This window comes from Neofelis nebulosa, chromosome 2 (genome assembly GCF_028018385.1).
Source record: "Neofelis nebulosa isolate mNeoNeb1 chromosome 2, mNeoNeb1.pri, whole genome shotgun sequence".
Classification (NCBI taxonomy): domain Eukaryota; kingdom Metazoa; phylum Chordata; class Mammalia; order Carnivora; family Felidae; genus Neofelis; species Neofelis nebulosa.
This window is the reverse complement of record NC_080783.1, coordinates 62,676,543-62,701,181: the sequence shown is the minus strand read 5'-3', so window position 1 is coordinate 62,701,181 and position 24,639 is coordinate 62,676,543. Positions and strand designations below refer to the sequence as shown.

The following is a 24,639-nucleotide window of genomic DNA, read 5'->3' as shown; positions in this document are numbered from 1 at the left end:
GGGGAAATACATGGTTAGGTTCCTGAAGCCTCTGGTCATAACATTGTTGTCAACCAATTAATACATAATCTTGTTTTATGTGTGTTTCTGTTTAAAGACATGTTATTTAATATATATTCTTACAAATAATTACATACAGTATTTCTTTGTATAAAATCGTATTTTAATTACAGTATTTGTGTTACTGAACTCAAGGCCAGTGGCACTATAACTCATGCCTGAATGAAGTTTATCCAACACACATATGTTCTCTACGAGGTACTTAATAACCTTCTTGCATTTAGGAACACCAGATAGCACTCCAGCACTATGCTTGGGGGCTATTTGAAACAGTGTAGTCACTAGCCAAAAGCACAAAAATGCAAAACACATGGCACTTAAACAAACTTGGAAAAGGACGCTTGCTTATAGCATGAAAGCTAAAACAGGGAGGCAGAGTGTCACCTTGTTCAACCTGAGCTGGAAACATGTACATTAGGTGATCAAAGTTTTCACCACTCTGTAGGTCTGTGGATGACTATGAAAGCATTGCAGGTACTTATTTGAGGGTTATAAATAAATTTTTAGAAGTAGGCACATACAGGGTCACCTGGGTGGCGCAGTCATTTAAGTAGCCGACTCTTGATCTTGGCTCAGGTCATGATCTCACCGTTTGTGGGTTCGAGCCCCACATCGGGTTCTGTGCTGTTGGTGTGGGGCCTGCTTGGGATCCTCTGTCTCATTCTCTCTGCCCCTCCACCACTTTTGCATGTTCTCTCACCCACTCACTCACTCTCAAAATAAATAAACATAAAAAAACAAAACCTTAAAGAAAAAAGCACATATAGAATCCACAAATAATGAGGATCAACTGTATTTGCATGGTTTTTTTGGCTCCCACCAGATTCTCAAAGGGATCATGGCACAAAAAGATTAAGACTCCTGTGTGATATTCTCTACCAGCTCATGTTTCCTTCCTTTCCTCAATTTGATTTTGTAGCTTTTGGGTTCTGCCAGGACCCCACTCCCCTGCCTTCCACACCCAGAATACCAGCACAGTGTTACCTCTCTCTCTCCGCTCTCTGATTTATCCAAGATAAAATAACAGAGGTGATCTAGGAGGCTGGCTCCAACACCATTCAGCGCCACCACATTAGGATGGTTTCAAAGCCAGTCTTGCTTTTCCATTCAGGGCTGTGGAGGCTTTGAGAGGAGTGATGTCATAGGGCTTTCTTCCTTAAGGGGTAGACAGATCATTTGATAGCAGTAAAAATTCTTGACAAAAGATGTTGTCCAGAAGATGGATGTAAGTACTTCTAAGGTTTCAGGATGCAAATAACGGGCACTTACTAAGACTGAGAAAAAAAATCAGTTTTTCATTTATTGCTGAAATCTAGATAGTTTATGAGACTTTTTTGGAATCTATGTCTTTATCCTAGAGTAAATTTAGTTGACAGATGAGGCAAGTCTTTTTAATAAAATAATGCTTTCAGACCAATTTTATAAATTCTATCAGATCATATAGAAAGGCAGTTTATAATGTTTTAGAGGTAAAGTTTTCGAATCAGACAGAACCGGGTTCAGATGTAGACATGGCCAATTACTAGCTGCAGGGACTCTGGAAGATTTTCCTAAGATCTCTGAGCCTTAATCTCCTCATATGTACAACAGGAATAATCATAGTACTAACCTCATAGGGTCATTCTGAGACTTCAATGGCAATATAAGCAAAGTGGTTACTACTGTGATTTTACATTGAAACAATAGATGTTTTATTACTCATGTTTGGTAACTATCTAAAACCCCATATGTAGAGTCCATACATGTACTGAAACTTGCTCATTTCCTGTGGACTTGGAGTATTACAATTTATAAAGCTGACTCAGGACTACCTTGAACGCTAACCAGTACCTCTCACAAGGAATTGGGCAGGACATTTGTCATGTGGGCAGAAAGCAGGATTGCTCAGCTCCAGTTGACTTATAGTGTTGTATAAATTGGCATTGGAAGAGAAAGGATACTGGATTAGACAGACAATGGTTTGGTCCAGAATATTGGTTCTACCGATCATTTTGAAAATTGGTTTCATTGGAAGTATTTTCTCTGCCAATAAGTAAAAAGATCTTGCTGTATTTTATGGGTGCTAGAACCTGTCGTCTACCATTAAAGAAAACCCTGCATCTTTGGCATTCATCACAAAACTGAAACTAAATCAGTAATGGTAATCATGGTAATAATGGAAGGGAAACTTATGTCACTTCTTGTATGTGTGCAAGGCAGTAACTCTTGCTAACCAATTTTACTAATAGGGAAAACAGAAGCTTTCAGAATTTAAATAACTAAGCTTAAGTGCACACAGATAGTAAGTGGAGGAGCTAGAATCTGAACCAGGTATGTCCAGTTCCAAAACTTTGTTCTCTATAGCATATATCCTGTGGGTCTAGGAAAGCTCTTCTAGTGCCTTTTCCTCCTATCTAAGGTGAAAATTTGTAAGATACTTTGGAGAAAACTGGTTCTTGTGAATTTCTCACCTTTGGGAAGAACTGTTTGCTAGATGATATCCCTAATGAAATCTACTTTTCGAATTCTAAGAGATTTTTTTTTAATTAAATGAGGCTACTGTTAACTAAATTAGCTCAGGAAGACAAACTCTTAGGTCAGACAACAACCTTCACTTCTGTTTTGGTTTTGAATGGGGGGGGGGGGTGGGTAGTTCCTTGGAGTTCATGGTAGACCTGGTGCAGACAAGAGCTTTGCACCTAGTCTCCTAGTTTGAAGGACCAAGAGACTCAACTTCTGGTATGTCCCTTTTCCAAAATTCCCTCTTTTAGATCCACTCCATGTTCAGAAGAACCTTGTGACAATGCAAGAGATCCTTGACCAACACAAGACCTTTCCAGATTCTTAAATTAGAAAATACCTCAATGGCATGCTACTTATTCTTTAAACTATAGTGCTAAATGTGCAGGTGATAAACTGTGAACAGGCATTAGCACTTGCAGGCTGTATGTAATACCAGACAGGTTTTTACTTACTTCCCAATAGTTACTGTGTATGTGAGTAGAAGGACAGAACTTAAGGTCATACTGGGTGGCTAGATAGGGGATCCCACCAGCTTTATAACTGTTGGAGTGCAAATCATTGCTTCATTCTGTATTTTTCTAGTTTACTGCAGAGGACAGGTACTAATCTTGAAAACAGTAGTTACTGTACCTTCTAAATTATGTCCCAGCAGAATGAATATCCATCAAGGGCTTTCTGATCACTAAACTGTTAAATCCTCAAATGCCAAGGCCCATTGTATATTCTGAGGGAAGGTAACAGGTAAATCCTACTAATAGAGAAATAGGGATGAGTTTTTCAGCTGCTCTTTGCCTGTGTCCTTGAGCCTGAAGGGCTGGCACTCACTGACTGGTTTGAATAAAAAGGGAAGGAAACGAACGTGGAAAAGCAAGCTTCAAACTAATGTAGAGTTCCTCTGAATAAAAGAAAGTGGTGGAGAAATTCCCAGGTTTAGAGTATGTGTGTATACATGTGTATGAAGGTCAGGTTGGGGAGAAAGATAATAAGGAGAAAAAAAGTTCAAGAAAACTTAGAATTTACAATTTGATGAAAGGCGGACCCTGGCCAAGATCCTCTTTCCTTCAGTCCTCATTGGCTTGCCCCAAACCTCACCAGCTCTGAGCTCCATCCTCCAAATGGGGGTGTGATGGGGGAAGAGAACCTTCAGTGGGTCCTGGCAGATGCCCACAGAGAAAGTGCAGTATAGTCTCAGCAGGTGGGAGCAGGTGTGTTTGTGTTTGTTTTTCCTTTTTCTATATTGGAACAGCCTTCCTTCTCAACACTGTGCTTCCATTTCCTCCTTTCTCATTAAAAAAGTAAAAAAGTCAAACCTACAGGCTGTTGTACCATTGCTTCTTCAGCTGCATACAAATGAACTGATGGCCTTGGGAATGCCTCCAATGTGCAGCCTAGAAAAAGGAAGCTGCACTGCCCCCTGACATCACTTCATGCAGAGATCTCCCCATTTTCCTGCTCACTATTTAGGTTGCTTTTCTAGTCATTGAAAACTTAACTCCCCATTAATTCCTTTCTTAAATAAACCTGTTTTCTTTATCTAAGCCAATTGAAGGGTTTCCTTCCATTTTGGACAGTCTCCTAAATACCCGTTGTGGTAGGCCTCATTTTTTGGCCCCATCCCCATGCCCTTGGCCCTTCTAGCGCCCACTTTTCACTTTTGTTGAACGAGGCCGCAGACATCCTCACCCCATGGGGAGGTGGCCGCCTGGACAGCAGTCCACCAAGCAGAACATACTTGCTGACAGCAGCATCTTCCAGTTCAGACATTCCTGCTTCATACCCTTGCCACCTGTTCAGAGCAGATGGGAGGCTGCCATGGCAGAGGCTGGTGCTCAAATGGCACCCGTGCACTCTGCAAACCAAATAGCTTTGTATGTGTAGGAGCAGGGTTTTTATTGTTGAGGCATGGTAACAAAACATGGGCTGTCTCCTCCAATTGGTGTCATTCATAAATCCCTTCTAGTCCGCCTAGGTAGTTAGAATAGATGATTGGGAACAGGTGTATCCCAAGCTCCAGTCTACAGGGTGGGAGGTGGGAGGGGTGGCAGAGGCAGGGTTTGATGGCAGGAAGGTGACTGGAGCTCATCGAATTCCCTGTGGTTCAAACCGGGCTTTAGGCCCATGTCTTTATAATCACCCAGCCTCATGGGTCGTTGCCCAGTTTTCTCTTAAGGAATAGTTTGGGCTCGTGTGACATTATTGGAGAATTTAACAGGGGTGCGTTAGAACATCAAGAAATAAAGAAATAACAGTGAGTGGTGTTGATACTGAGACCGTATGATACTTTGCAGAGTGTGGTCCTTCCCAAGTGAGTAGAACAGTGCAAATTCTGTTTTTCTTTTGTAAGTCTTAACTCTTCTCCCCATAGTATGCACTGTTGTGTTCTACACTTCAAGGTCCCTCAGGTATTTAACCAAAAAGCTTTTTACGTTTTGGAAAATCTGGAAAATGTCTATATCCTCAAACCACTTCCCTCTGCCTCTGCTCCAGGTGGACACTCTGGAGGTGATACGGCATCCAGAAGAAACCACCAACATGAAGAAGCAGACCATGGCTTCTTATTTCCGGGTATGGAGTCTTTTTGGTCTCTGCTCTGCCTATTTCCAGAAAGGACTTACCAACCCTTCCCATAAAAGGCCCAGATATTATAGGATCATTGAAATAAGAGCAAAGCATAAGAGTCAGTTAAGAAAGGTGGGAGTGTGAGGAGAGAAAAATGTAGTGGGGAGCCTACCTCCAAGTATAAGTTTCTCTGATTCCAGAAAGATCAGATGAAATCCCACGTGTCTACCGGCGGGGGGCAGCACTCTTTGTCCCTAGCACATAACCCTGTCCATTGAATGTATTGATTCTGTTGGCATTTGAGCTGTTTCTTGGCCTTAAAGTTACTGGAACCGGCCACTTTTCCAGCATATTTACTGAAAAATAAAGTAGTTAATAAAATTACAGAAGGTGGGTTATTAAAGTTCAGATCCTGAGGGAATCTGTCTTAGTTTTGACTTTATTTTCCTAGATCGAATTGATCCATTGCAAAGCCCAATTATTTCTCATCTCTGCTGCCCCAATTCTTGATATTTCATTTAGTAAAATGACCCCTTTGAGTAAAAATGTTGTGCCTAGAAGGGCTCTATTAAATGCACATTATGTAGGTAAGATAAGATGCAGAACTTTGTACCAATTTGCACATATTTGTTTATCTTCAAATTATAAAGCACTGGGGTTAGAAGCCCCTTAGAGATCATGTACCACCACTGGGAGCTAAGGTCTAGGCAGCTTTGTGGTAGAGATGTGATGAGGCCAAAGATGGAATTACTGGTCTCAGGTTGTAAGGTGGGGTAGCAATAGGAAGGGGATCCCCAGGGATGAGAAGTCAAGTGGTCATGAGCTGGAGTTGCCAAGGCAGGCTGAAGGATGGGACCTTGGAGCCAGCACCATGGATGGAAAGCTGCATGGAAAGCTAGTAAGTTTAAGAAGGATCCAGAGCCAAGAAGTCTGACCTAGCCAGTTGTACTTCAGAAGTAGACTAAAATTGGGCTCAGAGACCTTTGAGTCCAGCAGTCCATCCATGCAGCAGTTCCTGCTACAGCTTCTCTAGTAGGTGGACATTCAGCTCCTGCCTCATCACTCTCATGGTTGGACATTTCTAACTGCCACCTATTTCTTATCTTGAGACCTATCCCGATCCTGTCTCCTTTGGTGGCTGTATCCTCCTAGTGTCTTGGGTGTGTGTGTGTGTGTGTGTGTGTGTGTGTGTGTATCATGGGTTTTGAAGGCTGTGAACAACCCTGTGAAATCATCAAGATCTTAGAGTACCTGTCTTAAGAAAAGCCACCTCTGTCTTACAGGTTTTCAGAAATATACCCATGACAACCAGTTTAGTGTCCTCAAAATACTGGGCCTCAAATGTTAATTTTGAGAAACAGAATACTTTGGCAAGTAGGTAACACCATTGTGGATCAGTGGACTAATGTGGAATAATGGAATAATGGAATAATAATCAGTGGAATAATGGGACTGATCTCCTGTGTGGCCTGTAATTGCCCCTGAAGGTATATCCAAAAGAGAAGCTCCAAAAGTAGATGCCCCTGAGGATTAGCTGAGGCCATCCCCACACAAGCAGTGCTCAGCTTTTCCATGTGCCCCCTTTCTGTGAGAGCCCCCTGCCAGCCACTCGATGTGTATTAGTTGAGCTTCAAAATAATCTCCTTTTCTTCAGTTTTCTTTGCCCTCCTTCTCTCATTTTCTTGTCTTTCTTCTGCTTCATTACCAGCGGTATCAGTAGGATTTGCTTAGACTTTCTGGTGGTTCTTAGGTTGAAGCAACTGACCCCTTTCCTAAAAGCTAGACATTTTAAATTACAGGTACAGTTTGGGGAGCATTGCCTTGGAATACCAAGGCTTTCGTTCTGGCGATGGAGTTAGAATAGCCCAAGCATGATCTTAGCTATGTCTCTGCCACATAAGGATATTGCTTGCACTAGGTGATGTTTAAAGAATGCTTTTGAGTCCACAGACAGCTAGAAGTACTCATCAGAACCTATATTATCACCCCCTATTGCTGGTGTCTTTTTCGGCCTCAAAAAGGTGTGTGAGTTGTTTGCAAGCCCATAAACGGCTCTAGAGGCCCCTGGTAGGCCTACGTTGTAATTATCCTTTATGTTTGTGGTAACCTTATTTCATGTGTATTTTTTCCCCTGGTAGTATTCTCTGATGGATCTGCTCTCTAAAATGGTGGTCGGACAGCCCCACTTTGTGCGCTGCATTAAGCCCAATGATGACCGAGAGGCCCTGAAGTTCTCCCGAGAGAGTGTGCTGGCCCAGCTCCGCTCCACAGGGATCCTGGAGACAGTCAGCATCCGCAGGCAGGGGTATTCCCACCGCATCCTCTTTGAAGAGTTTGTGAAAAGGTCAGGCCAGCATCTCGGGATATACATTATGTTAAACATGGCCATGCTGTGGCTATCCCTGTCCCCTGGGATTGCTGCTTCTGCCTGTTTGCCTCCTAACATATAATTGGCTAGTTACCAGCTGCCATTTACTTGTTTAACTGTTGCATTTTTATCGTGCTTCAACTGAATTGCAGTGGTCTGGAGAACAGAGTAAGCACCCTCTGATCACTTTAAAAAAATTAAAATGTCCATAGGTATTTGTATGTTACATATATCCTTAGATTTTAAAACCTCCAGATACTGAATTGGTAGGATACAAGTATTCCTCCACAAGTGGGTCAAGATCCTAGTAGATGTGAATACACCCAGGCACCCAATCCTCTCACATGCTAAAACAATGGCATAATATAATAGGATAACTAACATTTACATAGCACTTAGAATGTCCTAGATATATAATCTCATTTGTTCCGTAGAACAACCCTGTAAGCTATGCTGTTATTATTCCCATATTATGGATGAGGAAATTGAGGCACAGAAATGTAAGTGACTTTCCCAAGGTCCCATGAGTAAATAGTAGAACAGAAATCTGTAGAACAGAAATTTGAACCCATGCAGTCTTTGGCGTCCACACGTTTAAACTCCTCAGTCCCCTGGATTCAGGCAGTGTGTATTGAAATAAATTGCTTTGGAGCTTTTTAGACCCAGAAATTGACTTTACTTAGGAGTGAAAACCTCTTCTTTTCTTTTTTTAATGCTTATTTATTTTTGAGAGAGAGAGAGCGCACGCGCGTGTGCACTCACACACACACACACACGCACACACAGGAGCGTGCCCAAGTGAGTGTGGGGGAGGGGCAGAGACAGAGGGAGGCACAGAATCCAAAACAGGCTCCAGGCACCGAGCTGTCAAAAGCCAACGTGGGGCTCGAACCCATGAGCAGTGAGATCATGACCTGAGCTGAAGTCAGACGCTTAACTGACTGAACCTCCCAAGGTGCCCCAAACCTCTTCTTTTCTATACAACGGCCATGGGGATGCATTGTGTTTTATGGGATTATGGGTAGAATTTTTACAAAACTTTCTGTGAGGAAATAGAGGGCAACAATAACAAAAAGCCACCTGTGAGGTGCACTGCTAGCTGAGGACACCCAGAGAGGAAAATTAAAACCCATTATAAAATCTGCACCCTGTCAGTCATCTGTAGTTTCTTTTTACCTCCTTTCTGAAACTTATGCCCAAGGTCATTTTTCCAACTTTTTCTCTGGGAAGAATGGATCCTAATATGGTATCTTGCTTCTTTGAGTCTTCCAAATGCCACTGCATTTCATGGAGAAGAAAAGGCAAAAAAATTCCTTGCAATGAGAGGTTTTAAATTAAAAATAATGAAATGGTTTTTTAAAAAGAAGTGTCTTTGAACTCCTTTTTCCTCTTAAATTTGGAGGTGGAACAAGAAAAAAAAAAGACTATTTTAGCACATGAGTGTGACTAGTCAAGTATTTTTAGCCACTAACTGTGGAATACATAAAAATATTTAAGAAAACAGGTCAAATGCTAAACAGATTGGCACTTCTTTGTTCGTAATCAGAAAGCCATTAGGCAAGTATGAACAAGAATTTCAAAATGTCAGTAAATCTGAGGGTATCAAAGATTTCTGAGCCAGCAAGTTAATTGGTATTTTGATCCTTTTGAGCAATTTAACAACAAAATGGATGAGTTAGCAGTTTCTTCCTTGATGTTATTCAACAAATAGGTGCGCCTCTTATCTTCCTGCTCAGGAGTGCTGTTTTGTAAACTCTTAGCAGGAAATGCAGACAAAACAATCAAAGGCAGGGAACAGAGTCACTCAAGGTATATCGGGTGGAGATAAATAAAAGATAAAGACTTGTTTAATGTTACTCTTTACCGTTTTGTATTTTCTGGCATTTGGGACTGAATCTTGAAAGACTGTGTTTGGGGGATTATGTTGTCGGGTTCCAGAATGGGGAAAGACTTCCCCAGGTCACCCAAATCTGCCACTTGGCCAAACCTAAAATACTTCCTCACCCCATCATCCTTTTCTGGCAAAACTTGCAAGTGTCCTTCCTATTTTCCATTCATGGAGCCTTGGAGGAGAGAGGTCGTTCTAAACACCTTCTCATCAGTGGGGCCAGGTGGGTTGGAAGTATTTATTCTAGGATAGATATGAGAGAAGTCACCTGGCAATGCTGGGCAGGTAGCTGAAGCCTTTTGAAGTCATACTATTGAGGGCCAGCACGGTAATGACTGTGAATGTTCATTGGCTTCATGGTCATTGGTCCCTGAAGCATGGTCCAGGAGAAAGTGTCTACTGGGGCAAACGTATAGGACAGCATGTGTTGGGATGTGTTCTGGCAAATGTCTGTAAGATAGGACTGCACATTCAATTGAAAGTCTCATCATTCATTTATTAAACTATTGTAACAAATAGTGCAATTTAGTAATGAGATCAGAGTTCTAATCTACTTGTGAATATAGTTATTTGGCAAGTCACTTGACATTTCTGTAAAAGATATTTCCTTGTCTGCGTGAGAAGCAGGAATACATAGAACCCACATCCTGAAGATTTTGAGAGATTGCATGCAGATTCCTTGGCTTTACTTGGCCTCTGAGTCTTCCAGAAATGCCTGCTTCCCACACTCAGGCTTACAGGAGGTGTTATGGAACCAGACTGGATCACTGGCGGAAAAACCAAGTGGCACTCGGAGATCTTGGTGGATCGGAGTTTTATTTTACACTGGCGGGCTCAGAGGAGATCCTTCTCCAGAGATCTGAGCCCTGAATGCAAGTGGGAGGGGTAGTTTATAACGTCATCTTGCGCATTCATGGTGGTTTTTGCGTGTGCAGCAAACAGAGCAGGAAGAACCCGGAAGAGGAGTCTCTAACTAGAGTTTATGTTAGTCCCATCAGCCATCTTATGGTGCACAACTTTCCTTATTTTCCCAACAGAGGGAGAACTGTATGTCCCCGGACTCAATTCATAATAGTTGTTAAATCAACGTCTGTTAAGCAGAATGACATTTACTCCCCTGACTCAGGACATCGCAGTTTTACACCCCATGATACAGGGAATTTCCACCTAAGAAAGATTACTTATCTTTCATGTGGAATTTTGTATGTTGCAATCCTAGGACTATTTGAGATCTCCCTAATGTACATAACACCTTCAATTTTCTTTAAGATCTTCCCTGTCAGTAGTTTACTATTTCTCATTATTCTCTTCCTATGTTTTCCCTTTGTAATTAATATGAGGTCAATGAAGTATTGTAAACTTGTAGAATTTCCTAGCAGTGACAGAAAGAATATACAGTTACACAGAAGAATTTGAGTCTAGATGTATGGCTTAATGCAACTGATACTAGTTTTTCATAATCGTTGAGAGTGGGGGTGATCCTCTCAGCAGCTGCAGAAACACACATATATTCTTTCCAGCAAACTATGCTGTTATTGAAAGTATTTTTTATTTGGAACTTTCTTCAGAACTAAGCGCACAATTATTTTATTTGACTTCTGGGAACACCCAGTTTGACCACCTTTTCTATTAGACTTGGCCCTGAATTAATCTTAGCTATTTCTGAAAATTAACACATGTACATGACAAAAATTTACCAACTTTGAGGCCAGTTTTTAAGTGGAAGTTCAGATTTAGGTTCTAAAAATGAGTCCTTGAAATGTTTGTGACAAAAGAGCATTCTTAGGAATGTAACATCCCAAGGAGTTGGGTAATGAGTGATCTTTAAAAGGAACCACAGTTATTAGGACCTTTATATTGGTTCTGATGTGACTTTTTTGTAAATGAGTTACCTGATTTTATATTTACTTTCCAAGTAGTAGCAGAATCACTAGCAGCTACTGAGAAGTCTTATGAATGCCAAGGATTATGGACACAGTTGTCACTCCTGAACATTTATGAAGAATCAAGGATGCCCTCATGAAAAAATGTCTCCTAAAAGGTCATTTATGCACCTCCGCCTTTATGTATATATCCACATCTCTAATAGAATGCCTGGCACAGAGTAGGTACTCAAAAAATGTGGAACAAATTATTCTAAACCTCCATCCCCTCAGCGAAGGTGCTTTATTGTTACCACTATTATTTACATATACTCTAAAGGAAATGACATACAAAACTCCTCACTGAAGGCATCTCCAGAGTTGGCAAATTGACTTTTTTTTGGATTCTAGATCTGGATCCTTTGAGATCCAGATACTTTTGTCAGTAGAGGGTCCGGAGTGACTCTATAGACATCCAGACGCTTTTAAATTTGACCTTGATTTTCAAGTCTTTCATATTTGGACTTCAGCCTTTGACTTTGTACTCCTTTTGGCTCTTTCCTGAGTAGTTCCTGGATGAATCCAAGTGGTGGATATACATGTCCCATTAGCCACTCACCTACAGGGCTTCTTAGATCCTGGCCATGAATATATCCTCCCTGTTATCAAGAGAAAATGTACAACGAGGACCTACCTATATGGCAAGTTCTGTACAAGGTGCTGAGAACACAGAGAAGGCTTATTCTTGTCTTTAGCATCCTTGGGTTAATAGGAAACATGTACTGGATGGATTACAAAAGAACATGTGACACAGGACATCCTAAATATATATTTTCTCCTTTTGACTACTTCCTGCCATACTTTTCAGAATGCGAATGGTAGTCTCTCAGCTGAATTTTTGCCTAGCCTCCAAATGTGTCTTCCCAACCCCAGCCTATTTATTGGACATAATTCCTTACACTGCCACTAGTTATGTTGCTAAAAATATAAAGATAATCATGTCATTCTTGTGAATAAAACTGGTCTGCTCCTCATTGCCTACAGAATAGAACCCAAAGCCTTCAGCTCAGCAGGCAAGGCTTCTTATAATACACCAACCAACTATTCTCATTTTTTCCCCCCCACCATTCTTTCTTACACACCCTAGACTACCATCAGTCTAACCTTGGACCCTCCAGGCCCATACACAATGCTGGCCTTTACACCTCCTATTTTCTCTGGTGGAAAGTCTTTACCTGGTCACCTCCTCCCCACCTTTTATTTATTTATTTTTTTTTTTAATTTTTTTTTTCAACGTTTTTTATTTATTTTTGGGACAGAGAGAGACAGAGCATGAACGGGGGAGGGGCAGAGAGAGAGGGAGACACAGAATCGGAAACAGGCTCCAGGCTCCGAGCTGTCAGCACAGAGCCCGACGCGGGGCTCGAACTCACGGACCGCGAGATCGTGACCTGGCTGAAGTCGGCCGCTTAACCGACTGCGCCACCCAGGCGCCCCTCCTCCCCACCTTTTAATCTCTAGCCCAGTCACCTTCCCTCTGAAGCTTCCTTGTATGAAGATGCCAATAACCTCCTCAGTACTGCCAAATCACAACAATAAAAAAAAAATATCTCCAGATATTGCCACATGTGCCCTGGGGGCAAAACTGCCCAAATTGAAAACTACTGACAAAAATTTGTTTCTCGCAAAAAGAGATTAAGATGTGAGCTATTTTTAATCTTAGCTTACGTGTTCAGTGATGTCACCAGGGTCCTGAACGCCTTCTGACCTCCTTTCATTCCTTTTTACCATCTTTACTGTGTGGGTTGGCATATAGTTTCATGGGGCTGCTGTCTCTCTAGACATCATGTCTTCATTCAAAGGAAGAAAGGGACAAGATGAATGACTAAGCCAGCCACATTTGCCCAACTTTTATTAGGAAAGAAAACGTTTTCCCAGAAGCCATTTCACAAACTTCTCATTAGCCTGAACAGACTTGTGTGATCATTCTTCACAACAGAGAGAGGCTTAGAAAGTAGGGAACAGGACTGGGGCTAGGAAGATTGTAACCCAAAGGAAAACTAGTGTTCTTTCAGCCAGGAAGAAGTGGGAATGGAATGAGAGAGACATTAATTATGCTTGTCACAGAAAAGAAATCTAATGTTTACTAATTGAAGGAGGGAGTGACTGAATGACTAAGGGGCTGAGTTGAATTTGGATACTTTTAGTTCCCCACAACCCACCCATTCCTCATTTGCTACCCAGCTTCTTCCTCAAGATTGTAGTTTAAGGATTAGCAAGTACAGAAGTACCTGATTAGAAACAGGCAAGACACTGAGAACCCTTTAATTCCATTGCCATGGAAAGGTGTGTTTGCAGTTTTAAGCCTGCAACAAATGTTAGCTCTTGCAAAATGAACTGAGTATCATTATTTATCACATGAGCTAATTCAGTTTCAGGAAACAACCCATGAGGGCGTAGAATCCCAGTGGGCAATGGCCATGCTGTGGGAACAGTGCAGGAAGAAATGGCAAAGGAAAATAACAAGAAAGATGTTTGAAGGGAGACAGTGTCGATGCAGTTGAGAAGGGCTGCCGCTCTGGACCTTTGGATTGGCTGCCCAGCCTTCTTGATGAAAATCAGTGGCTGAATTAAAACTGTGTCCCTGCTGAGAGGTTCCTTAAAACAAATTTAGTGGGACTATGTTATGTTAATGATAATGATGAAGCAGAAAAAACAAATAAGAATGTAGAAAATAATGAATGAGAAGGAGAGAAAGTGGAAGAGGAGAGGAGAATGTGAGGAGATGGGGCACGGAGATAGGATGTCCAGCCCCAGCTGCGGCCCTGGCTCCTCAGTCCAGGCACATTGCCTTCACAGCCTTGGCATCCCCCTACCATGGTGCCCTAGGACACCTCTGCCCAGTCCATCAGCCGACCCACAGTTGAACTCTTACCCATCCCTGTTCTAACGTGCTCTGTTTGATTCATAGTAAATATCTACCCACCCCTGAGCACCATGGTTTAGGGGTGACTCAGAGGAAAGATTGCTAGCTATTTTTTCATATACATTTGGGTCAGGGAAGAGAAAACTATATTTTTGTCAAAGAAAGGGAAGGAGGACAGGAGAGAGAGGTATTTGTTGACCACCTGCTGATGATAGGCTTCGTGCTAGTGCTTTACAAACGTCATCTCACTTAACACTGGTAATAGCCCCCCAAATACATGAAATTATTTGTTTTACAAATGAGGAAATTGGCTCAAAATCACACAGGTAATGTGTTGTAAAGTCAGGCTATGAAATAAGAGTCTACCTGATTCCAAAGTCTGTCTTCAAAATATATAAATGAGACAGTTGAACACCACCCAAGTAATCACTATGAAATCAGTCTGTAGAATTAAAAAAAATAATAATAATTTTACCAGTTGTGAAATAGAATAATCAGTTTAGACTTTAACTTTCTGGGGGCACTCAGTTAGGCATCTGACTCTTGGTTTGGGCTCAGGGTCATGATCTCACAGTTTGTGAGTCCGAGCCCCACATCAGGCTCTGCACTGACAGTGCGGATCCCGCTTGGGATTCTCTCTCCCTCTCTTTATGGCCCTCTCATGCTCTCTCTCTCTCTCAAAAATAAATAAACTTTAATAAATAAAAAAGATAAATTTTTAAAAAATAAAGTTTAACTTTCTGTTACAAATTAATTTGTGAATAAACTCAGCCTTAATCTTCAATTCCCAGTGTCTTTTTTTTTTTTTTAGGAGGCCTCCTATTTAAAGCTTATGAGGAGGCAGCAACATCATCAGCAACATTTATCAAGCACCTATTTTTTAAATATATATTTATTTTGAGAGAGAGCATGTGCACGAATGCGGGAGGGGCAAAGAGAGAGGGGGAGAGATAATCCTAAGCAGGCTTCGCACTCAACGCAGAGCCTGATGGGGGGCTCAATCCCACAGTGGTGAGATCATGACATGAGCTGAAATCAAGAGTCAGTTGACTAACTGACTGAGCTACCCAGGCACCCTGTTAAGCACCTACTGTGTGTGCTGAGTGCTATCGTAATACTGAATTAGAAGGAATTTACAATCTCAGGACTTCCACAATCTAATAGCACAGATCAACATGACTTGTCATCCCACAGCCCAAATTTAGGAGTCTTCCTAAGGATGTAATGGATATAATGGCTTTTTTTTTTTTTTTTTTTTTGTAGCAGATGGTGGCCAGCTGTTCTGTCTTTACTGAAGGCCATACATGAAGGAAAAAAAATTAAAATAAAGGAACTTATGGTAAATATAAGAAAGAACTTAAAAAACTAAATCTGGATTTTCATACACACTAAAGGGAAATGGGAAATTGGGGGTAATTATCAAATTATCCAAGCCAGAATAGCTCAGTTCCCTCCATTATCAACCTAAGAGAAAATTATTTATATGGGTTGAATTGTTCAGATAATTGTCCTGTATTTTGGATATCTGAGTAGACAGTCTGGGTGGTCACTGATGTTGATTGAGGATCCCTCAAGGAATGTTTTTAAATAGGAAAAGGGTTGATACTTTTTGCTGTCTGATTGGGAACGAATCTACTTCGATGGAAGTGATAGTAGTCAAATTTGTAGATACAGAATTCTTTGACGAGGATATAGGTACATTATAATTAAACTATAATAATTTTTACTTATGTTTGAAATTAACTTTTAATTGCAAAAATAATGTGTGAATAACTTTTCCTATAAAATTTTTAAAAGTTACATATGAGACTAAAGTCTTTCTCTCTGCATCTTGAATTTTCAGTATCCTGTATGCACCATGGCCCCTCTCTAGGGAGTTACCGTCATTCTTTTGGTAGTGTTATCCTTTCAGAATACATACATACATGCATACACAACACAGAGGGGGAAGAAAGAGAGATCAAGAAAGGGGCAAAAAACCCCACGTTTTTAGCTTAACTTGAATCACTTATTTCATACTATTTGGCACCTTCCTTTTCTGTTTAACAATATGTATTAAAGATAAGTCTATGTTGTTTCATAGCTCCAGTGCATTCCTTTTTAATTCCATCATTAAAATTGGTAATATTCATTTAGCCATTCTTCTACTGGTGGATATTGACATTGTGTGCAATTGCTTGCCAGCAGTGCTCAAACAATCCTATATATTTAACCCGTAGGAGAATTTCTTTAGGGTAGATTTTGAGCAATTAATTGACCTTTCCAAGGGAGAGCGATGTGCTCCACAAAGCCATTTCGTCCTAACGAAGAGAAAAGATGAGAAGAAACATGAGAGCCAGTTTCTTTCCTCAGATAGATTGTGTCGCTGGAGGCAAGTCACTTCACTTCCCTGGGATTCTGTTTCTCTAAGAAGTCAGTGGTTCTTCAACTTTGTCATGCATGAGAATCTCCTGAGGCCTTGTTAAAACACAGCTTGCTAAGTTTTTGATTAGTAGGGGGCTGTGTGTGCAAGTTTCCAGGTGATGCTGATACTCCTGGTCAGGAGACGACTCTGAGAGCCAGTCACTGTTCAGGTATGTTGAGGAGAACATCCTGTGAAAGACATGGTAGTGGAAATTCTGAGAGCCCCAAACAGACTACCTAGAGAAATTTAATTGTTCCAGTTTGTCCACATATGATGATAATCCATGATTCGCCACAGTAATAGTATTGTACTGATGATACACATCAGTTTTTAAATCACAGAGTCAGTTCTTTAGGCCAAGAGACAAGTCAACATTGCATCTTTGCTGTGGGCCTTCCAGTTCAAGTACATAGCTAAAACTAGAATTTCTTTGGCAATATTCTTGACCTGTCAATCTACTTCCCATTGAACAGTTCCGGGGTCTAGGAATTATCTCTTTGACTCCTGAGGCAACGTATTTTGTGTTTTTAGATGTCTGATCACAACCTTGTCCTTACTAACCTTGACCAAATACATCTTTCAGAAGCTTCTATGCATCCGTCCCGGTTCTACACTCTGGGCTTTAGAAAACAAATCAGCTCCTTTTCTAATTGATAACAGTGTTCCCCCGAGTCAGCAGTTCTCAAATCCTACAGTGCATCAAAATAGCCACAGGACCTTATTAAAATTTAGATTCCTGAGCCCCAGCTGTAGAGATTCTGATTCTGTGTCCAGAGTATGGCCTGGGAGTAAACATCTTTTATGAAATCTCCAAGTAGATCTGCTGCCCGTAGTCTGACATTGTTTAAGAGACTAACGGGGTTCAGGACATGCTACCACAAAATCTGACGTCTTGGCATATTAATATTACAAGCTGAAGGAACTTGAGAAATGGCATGAGCAGGAAGGATTTTTTGCCCTTTCTCTGAAGCAGGTCATATAACCGTCATGTGAGAGGTGCCTTCCCTTTACCAAGAGGAAACAAGCATCCTTATCTCTGAAAACAGTGGACACAGAGAGGGATCTCTATGACCCCAGTTTCCCACACTTTGCTCATACTCTTTGTCTTACCTCTTTCCATGACTCTTCAAGCTTCATCAAATCTAGCATAAAAACACTCATATTTGATTTCTTTAGGTCTTCTTTCCTTATGAAGGCTCCTGTGTCATGTAAACCTTCTATTAAATAAATGTGTGTGCTTTTTCTTGCTAATGTGCATTTCATCTAATTTTTAGATCTAGCCAGAGACTCAAGTGTCTAGGAAAACTTTTTTCCTTTCTTATAAGACCGAGTTAAGCCTTTTTGTCTAAGCTCAATGCTTCAACAGCTCCTCATATGACATGGCTTGAGTTCCCTCACTATCCTGCTTACTAAGGGCTATCTGCCAAAATACACTACAGAATATACCCATTAACACCCACCCCCATCCTGACTTACTATAGCACTCATCCCTACCCAAACTGATGTTCTTTATATACTTGTTTAGTATTTGCCTCCCCAACTAGAATATAAGCTTCATGAGGGCAGGGAAGTTGTCTGTCTTGCTCACTCATAATATTCCAGCACTTCTATCAGTACCTGGCAATCAGTTGATCCTAAATAAAGTTTTATTTAATGAACAAATGAGTAGAATGGGAAAGAAAAGCCGTTTCAATTCAGAAACTGAAACTACAGAGAATGAATGACCCATCCAAGGGAGAGTATTTGCTTAAGGTTTTTAGAAAAAAGGAGAATAAAAATGTTTGTATAATTAACCTTTTTTTTTTTTTTTTTTTAAATCTCACTATGGACTTAAAGCCCTGGAAAATATTCTTTTAGTAGTACAGATGTTTTGCATGCCTTTGGGTACATAACTCAAACCGGAAGGATGAGTCAAAGCAGGCAGGGCTCATTATGGTTTGGGATTTCAAAAGCATCTTTAAAAGAAGCAGATCCTTTCCAAACATGTAAAAATGCAGAAGCAGAATGACCAAGATGAGAAGTGCAAATTTTAAATGTCAGGTGTAACAAAAATGTAAGCAATCTCCAATGCTTATATTATTTTTATCTAATATGGATAACTCTTAGCTGGCTTGTTCGTGCTCTTTCTCTCTCCTCTCCCCTTCCAGGAGCATAGGTAATCATTAGAAAACATAGAGAAATATGATTCATTGCATATACTGTTCATTGTCAGAGGACTTAAGTGAAAACAAAAGGGAAAGTTAAGCATCATTAATAATTAAGGAAATGCACATTAAAGCCACAATTAAATATCACTTGATACCTAGTTTGGCAATAATCAGTAAATCTGATAATTCCTTGGATTGACATGGTTAAAGAGTAGCAAGACTCTTAGGCTCTACTGGTAAGGTAATATATCTGTGTGATCACTTTGGAAACAGTTTGACATTTTTAGTAAACTCCAACATGAACATATTACACTAACCAATGGTTACACTCCTAGAGTTATTAAGTAGAAAAGTGACAGTATTTCAGAGCCCACTAGACCTTTTAGGATTGCTGAGAAGCACTGAGTCTACCTAAGTGTGGTGACTTCCTGCCTCAACCTGCCCACGTGTTCTCCTTTGGGTCAAATGTCTACAGCCCAGAGTTTTGTACTTCTTTCTTCCTCTTATTAAAAGATAATTTTCAGAAGAAGGTAACATCATGACTCACATACAGATATAAAGATAAATGTGTTTAAAGAATTTATTCATATGATATGAGGGAATCAGGCAGATATGATCATCAGTTCAAAGGAAAAGTCAAAACAGTGCAGGCTTATATGAAGTAAAAGAATGTTGAGGTGAATTGCAAATGGAGGCAAAACTGGATTTTCCACAGTGGGAAGTCAATTGAAATCATCAGCAGACTGGACAGAATTTATGTATCTATCAATTACCTATAATTTAGACAGAGTTGCAAACTGCCTCAAAGAGGATGAACAGGGCTAGAATCCAGTAACCCAGAAGGGTATGCTAAGGATGGTGTACATAGTTTCCCACTGAGGTATCAATGCCTTACTGATACACTAGTCCAAATAGAATATTGTTTGGATCCCTCACACTTGTGTCAAGGAGCACCTGACAGCTGGTGTTCAGATGTAGGAAATCAACACTTCTCCAGGGTCAAAAGGCCAGTATTCCAGATTGCTGCAGACACAAGTTCCAATGAGCTGCAAAGTTCTGGAGTATCAAAGGTCCCTCCCTGTTACAGAGTCAAAGATACTACCACTGTATACAGTAAGAGCTAAGAGTAGATGTGGGTTAGAGGAATGTGAAGGAGCCTGAATTTGGAGTTAGAAGACATGGGTAAGCCTCAGGCCTCCACTTACTAATCTGTGACCTCGAGCCAATTCCTCCTATCTGGATTTCCCTTTCAAACAAGAATTTTTAAAACAGTTTAACAATTAAATTAAAATTAAAATTAAATTAAATTTAAATTTAAAACAATTTAAACAATTTAAAAACAAGAATTTTTATTTATGACTTTAAGTTCCCTTCAGGATCTAAATGTTTATTCAAGTAGCAAGCCAGGCCCTTCCACAGATGGCCCTGTGGGAATGCCCACTCATGGAGGGTTTTGACGGAGGGCTGGGCAGATCTGTTTGTGAACATGAGGAAGAATAGCTGGATTGGGGTGTCCTAGATCCCTAGTGTGCAGTACAGAAGCCTCAGCATCTGTCGGAAACTTGGAACGTTCAGCAATGAAAGGAGAAGAAATGATAGGAAAGGAAGTTACTAAAAAACAACCTGCAACAATTTAGGAAATGTATCACCAAGGTTGGCTCTGACTCTACCCAGTGTGCCTAACCACAGCAAAAGGGAACTGGAACTGTATTAGTTGGGGTTCTCCATAGAAACAGAATCAATAGAGTGTGTGTGTGTGTGTGTGTGTGTGTGTACTGAGAGAGATTTGTTTTGAGGAATTGGCTCATGTAATTGTGGGGGCTGGCAAGTCAGAAATCCGCAGGGCAGGCTAGCAGTCTAGAAATTCCAGTGGGAACTGATGTTGTGGTCTTGTGCCCAAAGGCAGTCTGGAGATGGTATTTCTTCCACCCAAGGGAGCATAGTCTTTCCTTGTAAGGCTTTCAATTGATTAGATGAGGCACACCCACATTATGGAGGGTGGTCTGCTTTACTCAAATATTAACAATATTAATTTTTCTGACTTACAAACATAGCATCTTTCTCCATTTATTTAGGTTGTCTTTAATTTTTCCTAGCCAATATTTTGTAGTTTTCAGTGTACAGGTCTTGTACATTTATCCTTAGGTTTATCCCTATTATTTCACATTTTTAATGCTATTGTAAATGATATTTTTAAAATTTCAATTTCTAATTGTATATAGAAATACAATAATTTTTGTATATTGATTTTTATCTTGCAAGTCTGCTAAACTCGCTTATTCTGATAAGGCTTTTTTGTAGATACCATTGGATTTTCTACATAGACAATTATGTCATCTTCAAATTAAAACAGTTCTATTCATTTTTTAAATCTTTTTAAATGTTTATTCTAGAGAGAGACAGAGCGTGAGTGGGGGAGGGGCAGAGAGAGAGAGGGAGACACAGAATCTGAAGCAGCCTCCAGGCTCTGAGCTGTCAGCACAGAGCCTGAAGCAGGGCTCAAACCCATGAACTGAGAGATCATTACCTGAACTGAAGTAAGAAGGTCAACCAACTGAGCCACCTAGGCGCCCCAGTTCTATTTTAAATACAGATGCCTTTTCTTTCTTTGTCTGGTCCTATTGCAATGGCTGGAATCTCTGGTACAATGTGGAATGGAAGTTGTGAGAGTGAACATCCTTGCCTTTTTTCCTAATCTTTGGGGAATAAGTGTTCAGCCAGTCTCTGTTAAATATGTTAGGTTTAACTTGATGAGTGAGCTTGAGGAAGTTCTCTTGTTGCATGAGTCTATCGAAAAGGGTTTTGTTTTTCTAAGTGTTTATTTTAAGAGAGAGGGGAGGGACAGAGAGAGAGAGAGGGAGAGAGAGTCCCAAGCAGCGACATAGGGCTTGAACCCACCAACCATGAGATCATGACCTACGCCGAAATCAAGAATTGGATGTTGAACCAACTGAGGTACCAGGCACCCCTGTGGGTTTTTTAAAATAGGGTTAGATGTTTGATTTTGTCAGATGCTTTTCCTCATTTATTAAGAGCGTGTCTTTTTTCTTTTAGCTTATTAATATGTGTAAAGTTTTTCATTATTGTCCTTTTAATATTTATAAAATCTGTAGAATTTCATAAATTATGTGATATTATATAATTTATATCTTCTTTGTTTTCTCCCCGCCCCCCTGCCCTGATCTGTATAGCTAGAGGTTTACCAATTTTATTAACCTTCTCCAAGAACTGCTTTTAGTTTAATTCATTGTCTATTTTCTGTTTCATTGATTCTTTCACTTTGATATTTATTGTGTCTTTTCTTCTGCTTACTTTGGGCTTAATTTGCTCTTTGTCTAATTTATGGTGGAGGCTAAGGTCATGCATTTGAGAGAATGTTCTTTTTTTCTATTATAGGTGTTTGATGATATAATTTTTCAAGTACTACTTTAGAAGTCTCTCATAATGGGGCGCCTGGGTGGCGCAGTCGGTTAAGCGTCCGACTTCAGCCAGGTCACGATCTCGCGGTCCGTGAGTTCGAGCCCCGCGTCAGGCTCTGGGCTGATGGCTCGGAGCCTGGAGCCTGTTTCCGATTCTGTGTCTCCCTCTTTCTCTGCCCCTCCCCCGGTCATGCTCTGTCTCTCTCTGTCCCAAAAATAAATAAAAAGCGTTGGAAAAAAAAAAAATTAAAAAAAAAAAAAAAAGAGTCTCCCATAAGTTTTGAGAGATTGTTTTCATTTTCATTTGATGAAGAATACTTTTTAATTTCTCTTTTGATTTCTTCTTTGACCTATGGACTATTAAAAAGTCTGTTCGTAAGTATTTGGGGATTTTCCAGATATCTTCCTGTTGTTGATTTTTAATTTAATTCTACTGTGATCAGAGAGCATGTTTTGTGTGACTTGAGCACTTCATTCATTAAGTCATGTTTTATGGCCCAGATTTGTCCTATTGTGGTAAATGTTTCTACATGCAGTTGAAAAGAATATATATTCTGTTCTTGTTGGCTGGAATGTTCTAGACATTTCCAGTAGGCCAAGTTGGTTGTTCACTCTTTCTGATTCCTTGATGTTGGGTTTTTTTGTTTTGTTTTGTTTTGTTTTTTGCCTACTTGTTCTAAAAATTATTGGGGAGGGTATTGAACTCCCTAAGGATAATTGTGGATTTGTCTATTTCTCCTTGCAATTAGTTTTAGCTTCGTGTATTAGGTGCAAACATGCTTAGGTCTCTTAAATTCTTTTGATGGATTGACCTTTTTATCACTGTGAAATAAATATCTTTATCCTTGGTAATATTTTTTTGCTCTGAAATCTACTTTGTTTGATATTGTAATATAGTCAATTACTATAGTTTTAACTTGATGAGTGTTTGTTAACATGGTATATCTTTCTCTTTTACTTTTAGTTGTGTCTTTATATTTGTGCCTTTTTTGTAAGCAGCATATAGTTACACTTTGGTTTTTTATTCCATCTGAGAATTTCTGCCTTTAAATTATGTTGTTTTGACCATTTACACTTAACATTTGTTTGGCTAGGTCCAATCTATCATTTTGCTATTCGTTTCTCAGACACATTTGTCTCCTGTGTTCTCTGTTCCCTTCTTCTAGTTCTTTTGGATTTATCGAGTATTTTATATGATTTCATTTTATCTTCTTTGTTCACCTATTAACTGCTGGTCTTTTATTATTTTGGGGGTTGTTTTCTGATTTATAATATACATCTTTAACTTATGCTAACCTACTTCAGGCAGTATTATATCACTTCACAAATAGTTTTGTGTATAGAATATATAGTATAGAATAGAATTAGAATAATAGTTTACTTCACTGTCCCTCCTCCTGGCCTTTATGCTCTTGTTATATTTGTGCTGTTTATGTTATGTTGTCAGTCATAAGTTACACTCACCCATATGTTTTAAACTTCATAATATATTATTAATTTTGTTTAACAGTTAAGTATATTTTCAAAAGATTTAATAATAAGAAAAAATCTCTTCAATATTTAACAACATAGTTATCTTCTGGCACTCTTCATTTTTTTATATAGATCCATATTTCCATTTGGTATTATTTTCTTTCTTCATACAGGACTTCATTTAACATTTCTTATAATGCAGATCATCTGGTGATGACTTCTTTCAGCTTTTGTATGCCTGAAAAATTCTTTATTTTGTCTTTGTTTTTGAAAGATAATTTCACTGAATATAGAATTCTTTTCTTTTGATTCTTTAAAGATTTTCTCCATTGTCCTCTCACTTTCATTGTTTCTGTTGAGGACTCTAATGGCATATATATCTTTGTTCCTATGTATCTAACATATCTTTTTTCTTTGGTTTCTTTTAAGATTTTTCCCTTTATGACTGTGTTTTGAACAATTTGATTATAATATCCTTTGGTGTAATTTTCTTCAAGTTGTTTTGTGTGTGTGCTTGCACTTAGATCTGTTTCTAGTTTTCTTCAAATTTGGAAAATTTTTGGCCATAATTTTTTCAAATATTTTTTCTGTACCCTTCTTTTTTCTCCTATTCAGAACTCCAGTTTCATGTATAAGGCCACTTGAAGTTGTCCTACAGTTCATGAATGCACTTTTATTTTTTTAATTATTTTTTTCTTCTGTGTTTCATTTTGTATAGTTTCTATTATCGTGTCTTCAAGTTTAGTAATCTTTTTTTTTTCCTGCAGTGTGTGAATTGCTGCTAATTCTGTTCTGTGTGTGTATTTTTTTTTTAATTTCAGACATTATAGTTTTCATTTCTAAAAATTCTGGTTGGGTCTTTTTTGTATCTCTGCATCTCCATTTAACTTTTTGAACATATGGAATACAGTTAAAATAAGTGTTTTAATGTTATTCTCTGTTAATTTTATTATCTGTGTTACTTCTGGATCCGTTTCAGTTAGTTGACTTTTTCTTCATTATGGGTCATATTTTCCTGCATGCCTGATACT

The 24,639-nt window shown here is 39.5% G+C and overlaps 1 protein-coding gene across 1 annotated transcript in view; it reads left to right on the top strand.

Annotated features, from left to right (window-relative positions):
* The window catches only part of MYO3B (myosin IIIB), a 407,802-nt gene that overhangs the window by 239,975 nt on the left and 143,188 nt on the right, over positions 1-24,639 (top strand). Inside the window, exons 24-25 of the mRNA XM_058714463.1 lie at positions 5,050-5,127; positions 7,260-7,465. Of these exons, the coding sequence (XP_058570446.1) occupies positions 5,050-5,127; positions 7,260-7,465 (284 nt within the window). The remainder of the gene's footprint in view (positions 1-5,049; positions 5,128-7,259; positions 7,466-24,639) is intronic.